The sequence below is a fragment of the Eleginops maclovinus genome, chromosome 2, assembly GCF_036324505.1.
Source record: "Eleginops maclovinus isolate JMC-PN-2008 ecotype Puerto Natales chromosome 2, JC_Emac_rtc_rv5, whole genome shotgun sequence".
Lineage (NCBI taxonomy): Eukaryota > Metazoa > Chordata > Actinopteri > Perciformes > Eleginopidae > Eleginops > Eleginops maclovinus.
This window is the reverse complement of record NC_086350.1, coordinates 8281529-8295274: the sequence shown is the minus strand read 5'-3', so window position 1 is coordinate 8295274 and position 13746 is coordinate 8281529. Positions and strand designations below refer to the sequence as shown.

At 43.3% G+C, this 13746-nt stretch overlaps 2 protein-coding genes across 2 annotated transcripts in view; both read left to right on the top strand.

The window, feature by feature from the left end:
• LOC134879292 (uncharacterized) overlaps positions 1–12615 on the top strand; it is a 72741-nt gene extending 60126 nt beyond the window's left edge. Inside the window, exon 3 of the mRNA XM_063905744.1 lies at positions 12476–12615. Within this exon, the coding sequence (XP_063761814.1) occupies positions 12476–12615 (140 nt within the window). The remainder of the gene's footprint in view (positions 1–12475) is intronic.
• Positions 1–13746, top strand: part of LOC134874326 (PDZ domain-containing RING finger protein 4-like) — a 112105-nt gene that overhangs the window by 63601 nt on the left and 34758 nt on the right.

Here is a 13746-nt window from a genome sequence, read left to right as displayed (position 1 = left end):
TTATAGCTGTGTGTGTTGCTGTGCATGTGTGACAGAAAGAAGACTGTGGCTGTGTGAGCAGTATGCAGGGATGTGTGAGGGCACAAGGGTTTACAACTGGGCCATATACCTGCATTACACACTTGGCTGAAGGTTATACCTCCAGGTTTAAGGTGAGCTCAAATATCAGTTTGTCAGAAATGCAATTGAAGAAACCTCAAAATACACACATATCGGTGAGGACAAATCGCTTCTCCATGCCCAGTGATGTGAGGCCCATTAACTGAGAGAATGAACACGATTGACGGCCTGTTTCTACCCGAGCAGGCAAAGGGCAGACCGGATGATAAACGACTGCTGGACAGCAGGAAAGGACAGCGGGAATGTAGAAAGGACATGAAAAGGAGACATAATCGGTGGTCATCTTATGAAATACACATTTTTTACTCAGAAGTTACTTTCATTTTCCATATAAATGTAAAGCAATACAATTTATTGAGTAAGTTCCACATTAAAAGCTTACCGGTGAAAGGCGAGGAGACAAATGGTACATCCAGTAGCGCTTCACCATGTCAGAAAGTAAATTGTTTTACTAAATGCACCTATAATGTGCCAATCTTGCCCTTAGGTTACACTGGAAATGCAGTCTCAGGTAAATTCACGCTGTCACAATGTAAAACTGACGGCCATAAAGAACCTCGGGAGAGCTTTTATCAGTCTTAATGCACTCTTCAAAGAGCATCCGTCACTCTGCATGTCTCATCGAGAGGTGCTGCTTGACCGCAGGCACGGGCTACTGTATCAGTCTCGCTGCACAGATGATGTGAAACACCATTTGGTTGACCGATGAGCATCTTAACCTTTAGGGGTCAGCGAGTTCGACATCACAGGGTGATGGTCAGCCAGACCTGAACCCTGAGTACACCTTACGTGTACTAATATTGGATACTGTCAGCACATTCTGGATCTAATACATCTCTTTCCATGGAGGAAGGGCATTGTTTTTAACCCATAGTTTTACATTTTCCATCCGTACCGACTATAGAGAGCATGTCCTTGTCTCTCACAAGCACTTCATAGCTCTCAGTCCTCAGTATACAATTTCAAAAGACTGCATGCGACTCACACTTCCTTCAGAGTCCATTGTACCGCAAGCAAACATAGCATCCCTGTTCATCAAATGCAATATTATATCCCCACTCCCTAGGCTCCCAACAAGACCCTTTGATGTCAAATTGACACTTTAGTGAACAGTACTTCATGGATTTGATATTGCCTGGCAACCGCAGAAAACCCACTTCTTGTGCCTTCTTTAGGATGAAGAGCGGACGGTAGCAAGAACGGTTTGGGTGGCGTACACGGAAAGGGAGGATGGTATTAACAATAATGGTCCTGTGTGATGAACGTGTGTGTGTTTTTGGCTTGCCTCCAGGCAGTGGAGCAAAATTAATGCCCAGAAAATCGTATTATGTAGTCCCCCAGGGTTTGGGATGCCCAGTGGCCATCTGATGAGTGCTCATCTACCCTTCGCTGTATTCTTCACATCAAGCCCGACTGTTGACTTGGAGACCAATTTGTAAACAATTATTGCTCGTTAGTGACCCTTCCTCCCATCGAACGGCAGAGACAATAGCTAAGGTCTATTCTCATGCAATCATCACAGTTTGAGGGATGTCTGTGGTTGATATCATTTCTCAAGTCTCTTGCTTTGCTGATTGCCAATTTGCCTAGAGGACTCGCATCATCTATGACACCTGTAGTGCCTAGTGACTTAAAGCTGTGCAATAAATTGTGTTTCCTTCCGATGCTATGTCAGTTCATAGGTAGGCTACATTTTTCCTGACATTGACACAAGACAAGCACCAACAGGCCTTAGCCCATAATGCAAAAAATGAAGCAAGGCACCTGCATACTGATCTTCTTCCAAAAAAGACAATTAACTTAGTCCCATAATAAAGACTACTTAGGACTAGGGCACTGCAACGTAACTGTAAATTGTTGTGTGATAAATTAGGGAGGTAATAATGCTGATTATCTACTGTGTTTGTTTATGAATTATCTGCAAATAACTTTAAAATAATTTATGACTTTTTATTGGTCATTTTTTGGGATAAAAGAAAAATGCTGATTTCATCAGGTTGCTTTAACCATAAACATTTTAAGATGTATATGAAAAGTGTAAAGGTGTATGTTCACATAAGACACGAAGAGCAGCAGATACATTTAGGATTACAATTCTGGGTGTCAACTTATTGATTGATTGATTGATTAGCTAATTATTTCAGTTTTAACTTACTTCCATTATAAGCTGTAATGGTATTTAGCACTTGATCTCTCTTTCAGCAATGCAAATCACTATTTCCTTCTGAAATATTGTCTCACTTCATTCACTCATAAACAAGTAAACCTCAAATAAAAGCCCTTTGAATGGAAGTAGGTTACCCATAAGCCTTAGACAACCTCGTCTGCCCCCAGTGTGTGCCGTCTCAGCACTGTCATCCATGCTCCACACAGGAGCTGCTCACACAAAGGCGCTTATTGTATAACTGTGCCTCAGTTTTAATGAACCAGCGCTCCAGCTCTCACACACTCCTCCCTCTCCGTCAGTACCCTCCCCTGCTCCTGCCTCCCTCATGAAAGTCACAGTGCTCTCCCTCTATATTCATGAGCTGGTATCAGCGTAGTCATGTGCGCTGACACCGATTAGGGAAAAGGGGGGAGTGTCTCGGCGAGTCACAACTCCGGCGTGCGAGTGTGTGTGAGTCTGTGAAATAGAGGGAGCGGGAGAGGAGAGAGGAGAGACACTGGCTGATGCTGCTACTTGTACGACTGCTGAAGCTGCTGCCACACTGCTCACATCTGAACCATCATCTGTTACTCTCAGCTGGAGCTCTGTTCCTTTTGAGCCGGGGTTGTTTCCGATGTGTGAATGGGATGCCTGAAAGAGATGCTTGCTTAAGGAGTGACTGATGAGAACCAGCGCTACGTTGTGGAGGGTGACCCCCTGTGTCCGTACCACCACTACTCGGGGAGAATTGGACGCCTGGCGTTTCCACGACGACTATAATGGGCTGCAATCTGTGCACTTTACAGAAGCGAGAGGAACACTACAAGCTGCTGTATGAGATTGCACAGGTGAGCGGAAGCACGGCCGACTCTGGCATCGAGAGTGTGTGTTGTGGTGTGTGATTTATTATGTGTCCTTTGCTGAGAGCAGACTGCTGCTTTCCTTTTTTGGAAATAGGTTTGGGAGTATTTTTGGGATTATTACAGCGAATGAAAGTGAGGCAGCACTATTGAGAAAGAGGTTTCTTTCTCCCAAGCAGGTGTTTTCTCGAGTAATGAGCACTAGCTTAGAGAGCAGCTAGTGAGCAGGTCGTTCATCATGCAGGAAGATTTTTTATGAAATAGTAGCAGAGTTTTTAATCAAAAGTTTTCTTTTGGCATGTCTTAGTCACAAAGAGACAGTTCAGTGTTGTGCCAGCAGATTTGTTCTTGTTTAATCTTGGAGACACATGGTGTGAAAGGTCCTAATGTCAGCCCACAATCAAAATGTGTGTGTGTGTGTGTGTGTGTGTCTTTCTGTTAAATGTTCATGCTTTGTTTGACTTCTGGTGCGATTGTAGAATAAGTGTGCACTTTTCTGTTAATTTACAATGTATTCCAAGCATTTAGTGAGTCAACAGACAAAAGGACATTATCTCAGATTGTGGGTAGGAAGAGCAGATAAACAAGCATCCTCCAGTCTCTCCAATCAGCACTCTCTCTGTGACGGGCTAATAACTGTGAATCTCAGTGTCTCCTGGAAGTGAAGTAGTGCTCCCCCCCCCACTCCCCCTTCCAGTAGTGCCAGCCTTTACGCCACTGTGATCACAGCCTCATTAGCCATTTTATACAACCATCCTGTGCATTAATTAGAAGTGAAATGTCTCTCTTTACCCTTGTGAAAAGGCATAATGAGAAGATGTGTGGGAGGTAAAGTCGCTCAGGTTAACCGCTGCCTGTAGCTCTCACCTTGTGTGCAACTTGAGACTCTGACAAAGTCTCGTGATGGACATTGCCGTCAATATTGTCAGATTTTCCCCTGCACGCATTAATGTTCTGAGAAAGCTTTGCTTCCAGCTTCTGGATCAGCAGTAAAGTAGGTTGCATTCACTAATGGTCTGTTTAATATTAGCAGACAGACAGAATTGTCCAGGGACCATGAAAGATGAATAGGTAGACGCTGCAGTGCCCGCCTCTCCTCAGGAGGACCATAAAAATAGTGCTGCCCTGGTGCTTATCTTGGGTTTTGTGCCTCTGTCCACATCAGTTGTTAAGAAATAGCATTCACTCCTATTCTGGTGGTTTAGCAGAGGGGATCAGTGTACCTCAAGTGGGCCAGTCTCCAGGGCACACTCAGTGTTGACAGGGGGCTCTCTGGCATGTCTGTCCACCCACTGATATACTGAGCTGGTTCAGGCGGGAGCTGCAATATCAGCATCTACTTTCTGATCACCACTGTGGGAGGGAGGGCGGGAAGGATACAGAGCATGGAAGATAAAGACTGGGATGGGAATAGAGAGTGAGCTGTTAAAGATGCAGTTGTAAGAGAAAGTGGGTGGGAGGAGAAAAGGGTAAAAGGGAAATTAAAAGAAAGAAGCAAGGAAGTGAAACCTCATTGAGGCAGAGAGAACAATGAAGAAGATAAGTTATCCACTAGACTTTTGGTTTGGAATACTGTTTTATCATTGTGCACTGTTCGACCACGTACATCACAGAAAATCACCTGCATGCTCATATTTGTGCACACACTGAACGATAACCGCAGAGACAAGCAGTATACACTCTGCAACAGCACAGCCAAGACATAAAAACAGCAATATGACTGGCAGAAATAAAAGAGGGAATACCAACGGTCTCTTCCAGGCAGCAGAGCTCTCCCTGCAGCTAAAGAAGTGTGTCACCGTGTGTTTGTGGTCATGAGAAGTGTTTTGTGACAGTGAGAAGCTGCGCTCACACCGCTGGCATCCTAATCCTATTTCTTACATATTGTCTTATCTGTCCAGCTTGCTCAGCTATCACCTTCCCATCATTTTTTCTATACTCACTCCTCCATGCGGAGTCTTTTTGTTCTCTCTCTGAGCTGTTCAGAAACACATAAGATAGATGGAATCGGAGGATGAAACCCTCTTTATTAGTCACATACATGCACACAGCAGAGCACACACAGTGAAATTTGACCTCTGCATTTAACCCATCCTAGTATTAGGAGCAGTGGGCAGCTATTGTGCAGTGCCCGGGGAGCAATGGGGAGGGGGGATTGGAGGTGTCCGGTGCCTTGCTCAAGGGCACCACAGCAGGGCCTAGGAGGTGAACTGGGACCTCTCCAAGTAGCAGTCCACTTTCCATATTTCAAGTCCACTTTCCATACACACACACCTAGACATTCACACACACACGTGTCATCCACTCTTTTGATTATGCAGAGTCGGTGAGTGTGTGTAGGCAAATGCGTCAGAAGTGGTTTGCCTGTGTCACAGCGTGACTGACCGGCCCAGCAGAAGGTTGATTCGAGGAGCAGGAGTCATTCACAGTGGTTGGTTAGCCACCTTCCTCCCCTTCCCTTCACACCAAGAAACAATTTTGACACTCTCCCTGACTGCCTGACCCCGCGAGCTGTGGGAGATTTATGACTAGCTGGCTCCCTCCCTCTCTCTCCTTTTTCTCTGTTCTCACAGCTGCGAGTGTTCTGCATGGAAATGTGCTCACCTTTCTCAGCTGGCCTGCAAAGCTATCTCAAAGCTCTGACATATTTTATTTATTCTATCAGCTTCTTTGTCTGGACAAGAGGATAACAGGATTGTTCCTGCAGCCTTGTTCTTTTTCTTAACTTTTTTAACTAAACCTTATTATTGTTCTTTCTACCTACTCATCATCCCTCGTGCATTTATCTTTTTCTACCTGTCTTTGTCTTTTTCGACTCCTCTGATTCCTCCTCTCATCTTTGATAACATTTGCTGTGATCTTTGCTCCAGCCTGCTCTCTGCTGGATTCCACTCTAGTTAACCTTCCAATGACTGTCCTCTGTGCGAGGAGAAGAAGTAGGAAGATTTTTCTCATCTTAGATCAACAAGGAGGAAACCTTCTTGAAACTATTGACCCAGGTTCAGCATTACAGTACGGTCAACCAGACTGTTACAGTTTGCACTCTCCACCATGCTGCTGTTCTGGCTGTTCTTTGAATACGATCACATACTGTAGTTGATTTGCTCTGTGATCTGGCAGAGCTTTCTAATTCCCATTGTGTGTCCATGAGCTCCCCTCGTGAGTGTCATACATTGTCTGTGCACCGCTGAAACCCAGTGATGTGTGGCTTTTTGGGGCTAATTAGCAGGCTGGCAGATGTTGATGAGAGGAGCAACGCAGCGAAACTCGGTTATGTTGATAGGACGGGATTTCTGCATTCATTGATGCATTAATGGTCTTCTTTAGAAAAATAGCTTCTTTTTTTTTTTTTTGCAGAGAGGGTTGCAATCAAAACAAATGAACCAAAAAGACTCCTCCAGGTATCAACAGTTAGCGCTGATGTTGAGACTCTATTTATTTACCCTAGTAACCAGCCATTCTCAATGTTGTGGGGTGAAGAAATGAATACAGCCCCTCCGACATTTCATTATCCTGTTTTGTAATTCCCCAGTAACACTGCCAGCTCTTCCAGTTTTTATAAGTTGTATTAGACTGTAGCAAAATCACTCTTCCCTGCATATGAGAAATAAATGGAAAGCAACTCAATGAGGTACAGCAGTGCCTGATAACTGGCTGCTGCATATGAATGAGACATGCACACACACATGCACGCACACACACACACACACACACACACACACACACACACACACACACACACACACACACACACACACACACAGCTGGCTACAGGAAACAAAAAAACAGTCTTAGTGAATTTTCTCGCTAAAAAACAGAAAGAGGGGTTTATTCATTTTAATGTGCGACAGCGCTCCGGAGGACGCTGAAATGGAATCTCAGAGTTTAGCAATGTCGTGTTGAGCAGTGCCACCAGGTTGACAAGGCGGGACAGACGGACATCAAATGAGGCAGATCTTGAATTCATTTGTTTCTGGGGTGAAGGCCAGGTTCCCAGGAGCTGAGTCCTGCAGTGGTGTGAATATGCTGCTGTGTGGTAGCACCAGATGTGAAACCTGTGGACCGGAGAGGGTGTAAGCAGGGCACAGCCGATTTGCTACTGCTTCTGCAACATCACCGGCCATGTGTGTAATGGGTATGCATTCTATAAAAGGTTTGGCAGACATCACGAGAGCCAGGCTTTCTAAGAAAAGGGGTTTGCAAGCTTCACCGGGCTGCATGCATCATCACATACAGTACGCCAGCAACTGAGGGAACAATTGTGTTATCTGTGTAAGCAAGTTTTACATTTAGTCTATGGAGTTGTAAAGTGGGAGAAGGTATCTTGGGTGTTCAGAGCGGCAACAGTAAAAGTGTATTTCTTGCTTATACAATGTTTGTTTACTTAACATGAAAATCTGGCATCCAAACATAAGCATTTCAATAAATCTGTTTGTTTTTTTACTTCAAATCTCTGTGTGCTACAGTATGGAGTATGTTGGACCAAATATCTGAAGTCCCTGAAGTCTGAGAGTTCCAGACAGGCCCCTTTAAGTAAATCTAGTGGTCATTTTCCCCTCTTTCTGACATTTACAGAAGAAGAAATGAATCTGCAAATAAAAAAGATGCTTGTTAGTTGTCAGGATGTTATGAAATAGGATTTCACATTGGTGGAAATAAACTGGAACCAGCAGACCTCCCACTTCCCCCTCTTTGAGTATACATGTGCCTGTGATGGCTTTGCCGGTACATTAATGCTGTCAAACCTTGCTCTCGACCCCCACCTCATCTTCAGCACTATCTCCAGACAGTTAGCTACAAATGTTCTCATCCATCTTCTTGTCCCATTATATTTTTTTGAAGGATGTCCCTCAACCATTAAAATTGATAGAAATGAAGAAAGAGGGGGAGATGAGTAATAATGTGCTGCTTGATTGATCTTGTGTCCACCCAGGATAGATTAGCTCGAAATATAACCTGGGCTTTCAGTGCTGCTTTTACAATGACAAAGCGATACAAATGTCTATTTTCTATATATTTTTAAAGATACATGGCCAGGGAGATGGACACAGGCACACACACACACATTCTTTTCATTCCTTGCTAATATAAAGAACCATATTTCTGAGTCAGCCCCATTCCCCCTCATCATTTGCAGCGTTCTTTCGGTGCTTCATCCCACAGCCTCCAACCAGAAGCCTGATCTGTCAGCCAACCGTGTTTGATTACAATATGAATGGAAAGCTCTGAGCACTGCAGCTGTCTGTCTCAGGGTTCCCAGCAGCTGAAATTGAGATCCAAATATGCTGAGATGATATTCCACCCAGTGTGTTTACAAAGAATTAGTATATAGGTCTTCACTTTATTGCTCCCCTCACAACGTCTAATGCTATTCCCATACGTATCAGGTTGAAGCCGCTGCAGAGAGTGTTGCATAACCACAACCTCACACTGACTGTGTAACTGGAGATTTCACAGTCTAATTTTATGTGAATCACACGTTCAACTGCTTGACTGCTTCGGAATAATGAATAGAAAATAGTGAGATTTAAACATAGTGCTGGTTTATATATGATGCATTTAAAGGAGGTTAAAATCCAAAACGCACATGATGTGTGCTGTACTTCTCGGATACAAATGATGCCACATTTGCCACCAGACATAAAGTCAATGGGTTTTATCAGTCAGTCCACTAAATCTGACCATGGAGGAGCAAAGGGGATTTAGAAGGGAGTTGATGAATTGACCTTTTCCTTTTCATCTGTTTCTTATCTCAATAAGAACCCAGCTGACCTTTTCAGCCACACATCAAGTCTCCGGACGCCCTCATCGCCTCCGCCTCTCCAACCCAATGCATGAACACAGCTCTTCAAAATGAGTTTTATCTCCCGTATGTGCTTCCGTCTGCTCTGATTTCTTTAATCTCACTCACCGCTACCACCAAGGAAGACCTGCATGAACAAACAATGACATGTCATTTTCCGTAGGGAGCCAAAGCTATTTATCACGGCAAACATTTCTCTACATCTTAATGCTGGGTGTTGGATGTAGACGCGCTTGTTTTGGCCCTTCAGGTATTCAGACAAATAGGAGAATGTTGTACGTGCACAGAAACAACAATAAGCTAATTATAGAAGCAAACAAAGTCCTGGAGGTCATGGGGTTCATTGCCCTTCCTTCTTTTATTGCCATCACCTCATTAATCCATTGGGATGAAAGTAATCTCACTTTGGGTAAATCTGGCTTTAGCAGATGAGGGTGACATCAGCGTGGCGTCATCCATGAGTAACAGCGATCCTTGTCTTATTGCATGTTTTACTTTCGCATGCTAATCAAGATCAAAGGCCGTCAGCTTCAATCAGACCGGAGGAGCAACGGAGAAAATGAACTACATGCCTGAGTATCTCAATGCCAGTGAACCAGAGCATCTATTTAATGAATTGAACCCGGTGTAAAATGAGTCAGATGTGTTGTGTGTGTGTGGCTCGTAAACAGCATGCTACTGTGGCATGGGGGATATAAAATATTTTCTGTCCTCTTTTTTTTGTTACCATATCTCTGGCAGTAAACAAAGGACAAAGGAGCCATATTTTTCTCCCCGAATTATAACAAACCATGACTTCCACAGTACAAGTTATTTTATTCCCTTTACACACAAGTATCTCTCAAGCATGTGTGCATAGATATGCGTATGTACACATTATTTCGGTCTAATTTGGTTTGTGTCTTTGCATGATTACTATAAGTCTGATTCATGTGCGTGTCCATCCGTGTGTATGTGGCTGCTTTTATGCAAGATTTCAGCCTGTTCGATTCTACTCCCAACTTCTGTGTTGTGTGTGTGTGTGAGTGTGTTTGTATGTGTGTGTTTATCAAGTGAGAAATGAGAACAGGCGTGACAGCTTGGGCTTTCCTACTACAAACATTGGCTAAAAAAAAGAGCTATGGGATACACACAGGGGGTTGTGCATCTGCATCCGGGGTACCTCTTAGCTGATTATCTAGGTTTAAGTAGACAGAAGGGCCCTCATTAATTTATTACAATTCACGGGAATACATCTTCCCTTCTTCTCCCAATTAGTTGAGAATGTATGAAGTGAAGGTGAATCATACTTACATTAAAACAGTTTGGGTTATTTCATATGATAAATGTATGTATGTAATGCTTTGCCTGTGGTCTTCTCATAAGGTTTTAACCAATCAGAATCAGGCAATTTACAAACTGAATCATATTAGTTGTGTTTTTTATTTGTTGCCAGTGTAACAGTATATTTAGTGCTGGAGGAGAGTTCTGCTTCAGTGCAGCAGGCCGACTTTTTTTTATTTCCCTTTCTCAGTGTTTGCCTCTGACAGTCTTATATTAGATATGAGCTTTCAGCAGTCCCCAGGGAGATGCTGCTGTCAATCAAATCTGATCCAACCACACCATACAGTCCTGATCAAGCAGTCATTTTTTGAGTGTTATCGCTGTTAAATCATAACTCAATATATTAAGCTTATTTATCAGGCACAATAATGTTTGAGAGCAATAATAATGATTTCTATAATGTCATGACTTCTTCTAATTGACTCTTACCTGCTGCTAAAACATGATGTTAAATACTAGAGCTCTACTAGCATATGGTTGATATTAATCATGGTATTGACAAGGACATTTTTCAGAATACGGCAAACAAAAGGTGCAACAATTTCATTAATGTTCAGTACAATGAGCAGTGCTCCTCGGTTGAATCCTACATTAGAGAAATGTGTGTAAAAGAAACCCTTAATAACTAGTTTAGAATGTTTCATCAGCTTTAATTGCATAATTTAATGACATATTACTCAAATATTATCAGGATATAAAACCACTGAGTCTTGTTATAGGATATAGTTGAATAACTGCTGAGCTCTAGTAGGCGTTATAAACACACCATATTCTCTTCATTCACACCTGTATCCATTAGCTGCCGTTTTGTTGGTGTCTTCAGTGCTGTTGCTGAACAAAACCTCTTTTCGCTGTGGGTAAAACGAAAGAGGAACTGACAGAATACATAGGCTTTCTCTTATCTGTACGCTACAATGTGTTCAGCATCCAGTTTCCCCCCCCAAGCCAGAAGATATCAGCTCTAACATCGCCGCTGACATTTGGAGAAATAGGATGGTGTCAGGGCACGGGCTGCCTGTGTGATCTATAGTCGATAAAAAGAGGCGACAAAGCCTTGAGTCCTTGTGGGGGATGCCCAGTGGCGGCCACCTTTTCACTGTTTGTCGTTCTTTTACTTTATATTTCAGTTTTTTTTTTCATTACTCTTCCTTTTATGCTTTTACCTTCAACCAGTGCGGTGGCTTAGAAGCTGTGATTGTGCTTGACAGGTGTGTGTCTCTGTGTGTATGACTATTGCTGCAGTAGGTCATGAGATCAGGCTGTGTGTGTGTGCTGGCACTTGAGGCGAGGGGAGGGTGCCAGGGTAACATAAAGCCCCCCGGGTGATGATGCCATGCTGGGTGTCACTCTACAGGTCAGCGGGCACCCCCTGCAGCTCCCATGATAAGCGCGGCCTGACAGCAGTTTGATGGGAAGGGTTACACACACTCACACCTCCGTGCTCCCCAGCTCGTATGGCCTGGGCCCCGGGGAGGAAAGTGATAAGAAGCTCCATGAATGCAGCCGCTGTGCAGTGACATTAGCTCTCTAACAGTCTATCTATTTCAATCCAGGAGCCATATCAGGTATTATTAGCCTGAGCACAAAGGCACACATCAAGCCCATAGCTGTGTGGTTTTTTTTTTGTTAATAAATCTTAAAGGTTTCCGTTTTTAGACTGTCTGAGCGTCTACAGTGTTGAGCGGAGCCGTGGCTTTATTGTTCCTGCTGCTGTCACACTGACACACTGACACAGTTCCAAAGGCCTCGCTTTTTAATGAGTTGCATTTGCAATGAAAGCATCACAATGGCTTCTTTAAACTCCAGCCTTTCTCAAATGAAATCAATGCTGCATCAATGTAGGGTGAGCTTCTGTTGCCACCTCAGTGTAAATGTTATTTCAGCGGATTGCAAAATCTATTTGAAAGTCGAATTGCATTAGAATTTCAAGTAAGCAGGTCTGTGGGTTAATTGATTTTGCAAGAATTGTTTCATACAGACTTTTAATGCTTCTCTCCATGTGATACATCCTGGTTGTTGCAGAACAAAGAACAATGAAAGAGCCGTTTTAAAAACTGAGGCACACTTTATGTTTAATATGTATCGATATGAACATGTGAGAGGACGAAACTATTTTTACAACTCAACACATTGTTGTGAAACAGCAGCTAGCAGAAGTTCACAGTAGAAAGAAGATGCAATCTTTGTGATGTTGGAAAGGAGAACGTGTTCTCTCCCCCGCAGCATTGCAGTCCACCAAGCACCTCCTACACAACCCAGATCCTCTCACAGTCAGACCTCCTTCCTCACGGCCTCAACACTCGCAGGCAGACTGGCACACTGAGGAGGGGGCCACCTGCCTCATTCAGCTCCTTCTTCTGTAGCAGCATGAATTTGCATTCAGGCATTGAATTGTATTTTAATAGCCTGAACAATGGTGGGTTTGGACTCATTAGGCATAGTTATTTTACTATAAAGTCCTACAATTAATGGGTGTATTATTCCAAATGTTGTCATTAGTCCTAAAAATGTCCTGCTGAGGATTTCTTCACCTACTAGAATAATTTATAAATCCTACCAGTATACATTTTTTAAAGTTCCATTAATTTGGCAAGCTGACCTCACACCACCCTATATCTCGCTTTGCCAAACCCACAGTTTTTTTTTTTGGCGTCAAAACTGACTAGGGTCCAATCACAATCCTGGCTTAGAGCAGTGTTTTTCTCTCCTGGTCGAGTTATTGTTTTAGTTTAAAATCATTATTAATCTGCCTCTACACTGGGACCAATATGATTCCACGGTGAAAAACATTGCATCAATTAAAATTCTGTCCTAGGGGAAGGAGTTAGAGTATCCTTTAAAAGTGTCACTTGTGGCTGTCACAAACTGTGGACAAGTTCTTAAAAAACGCAGCTCAGTCTGAGTGGATGTGCAGACTCCAGAGGATCAGGAGGGGTGGGGGTTACTGTGCGATCCAGAGGGACAGATCAAGAAAGACTAGACAGAATCTGGATAATGTCAGGGGGGTGCTGAGGAGGACTCCATTAGTGTCATTGGCACATCACCAACTCTGAGTGTCATCCTTCCATGTCAGTTTCTCTCCATGGCGTGTCAAATGTGAAGTAGGAGTGGCTGCTGTCATCACACAGACACGCTGAGAGCTTCCTAAAAAAAACAACAGACAGTGACAGATCAGTGCCAAAAGACCACAGTGAAGACCCAGAGCTTGCTTTAATCAAACATACTCTGCAGCAAATTATACTTTATTCAACCATAAACACGGTCTGTGATTCATGCAATCTATTTACACTGTGTGTAGCATAAAAATGTCTGATATTGACTTGGCGTAGCAGCTATTCTTAAAGTACAACAGCAGTTAAACAAAGTGGATTAGATTTGGAAGTGTTTTTTTCCTTGGAGGCGTGCCTTTGGAACTGAGGGAGCCTGGGGGAAAAGCGCGGAGATAATCAATACAGAAACGTCTGTGTTTAGACACTGAGTGCATTTAGACTGTT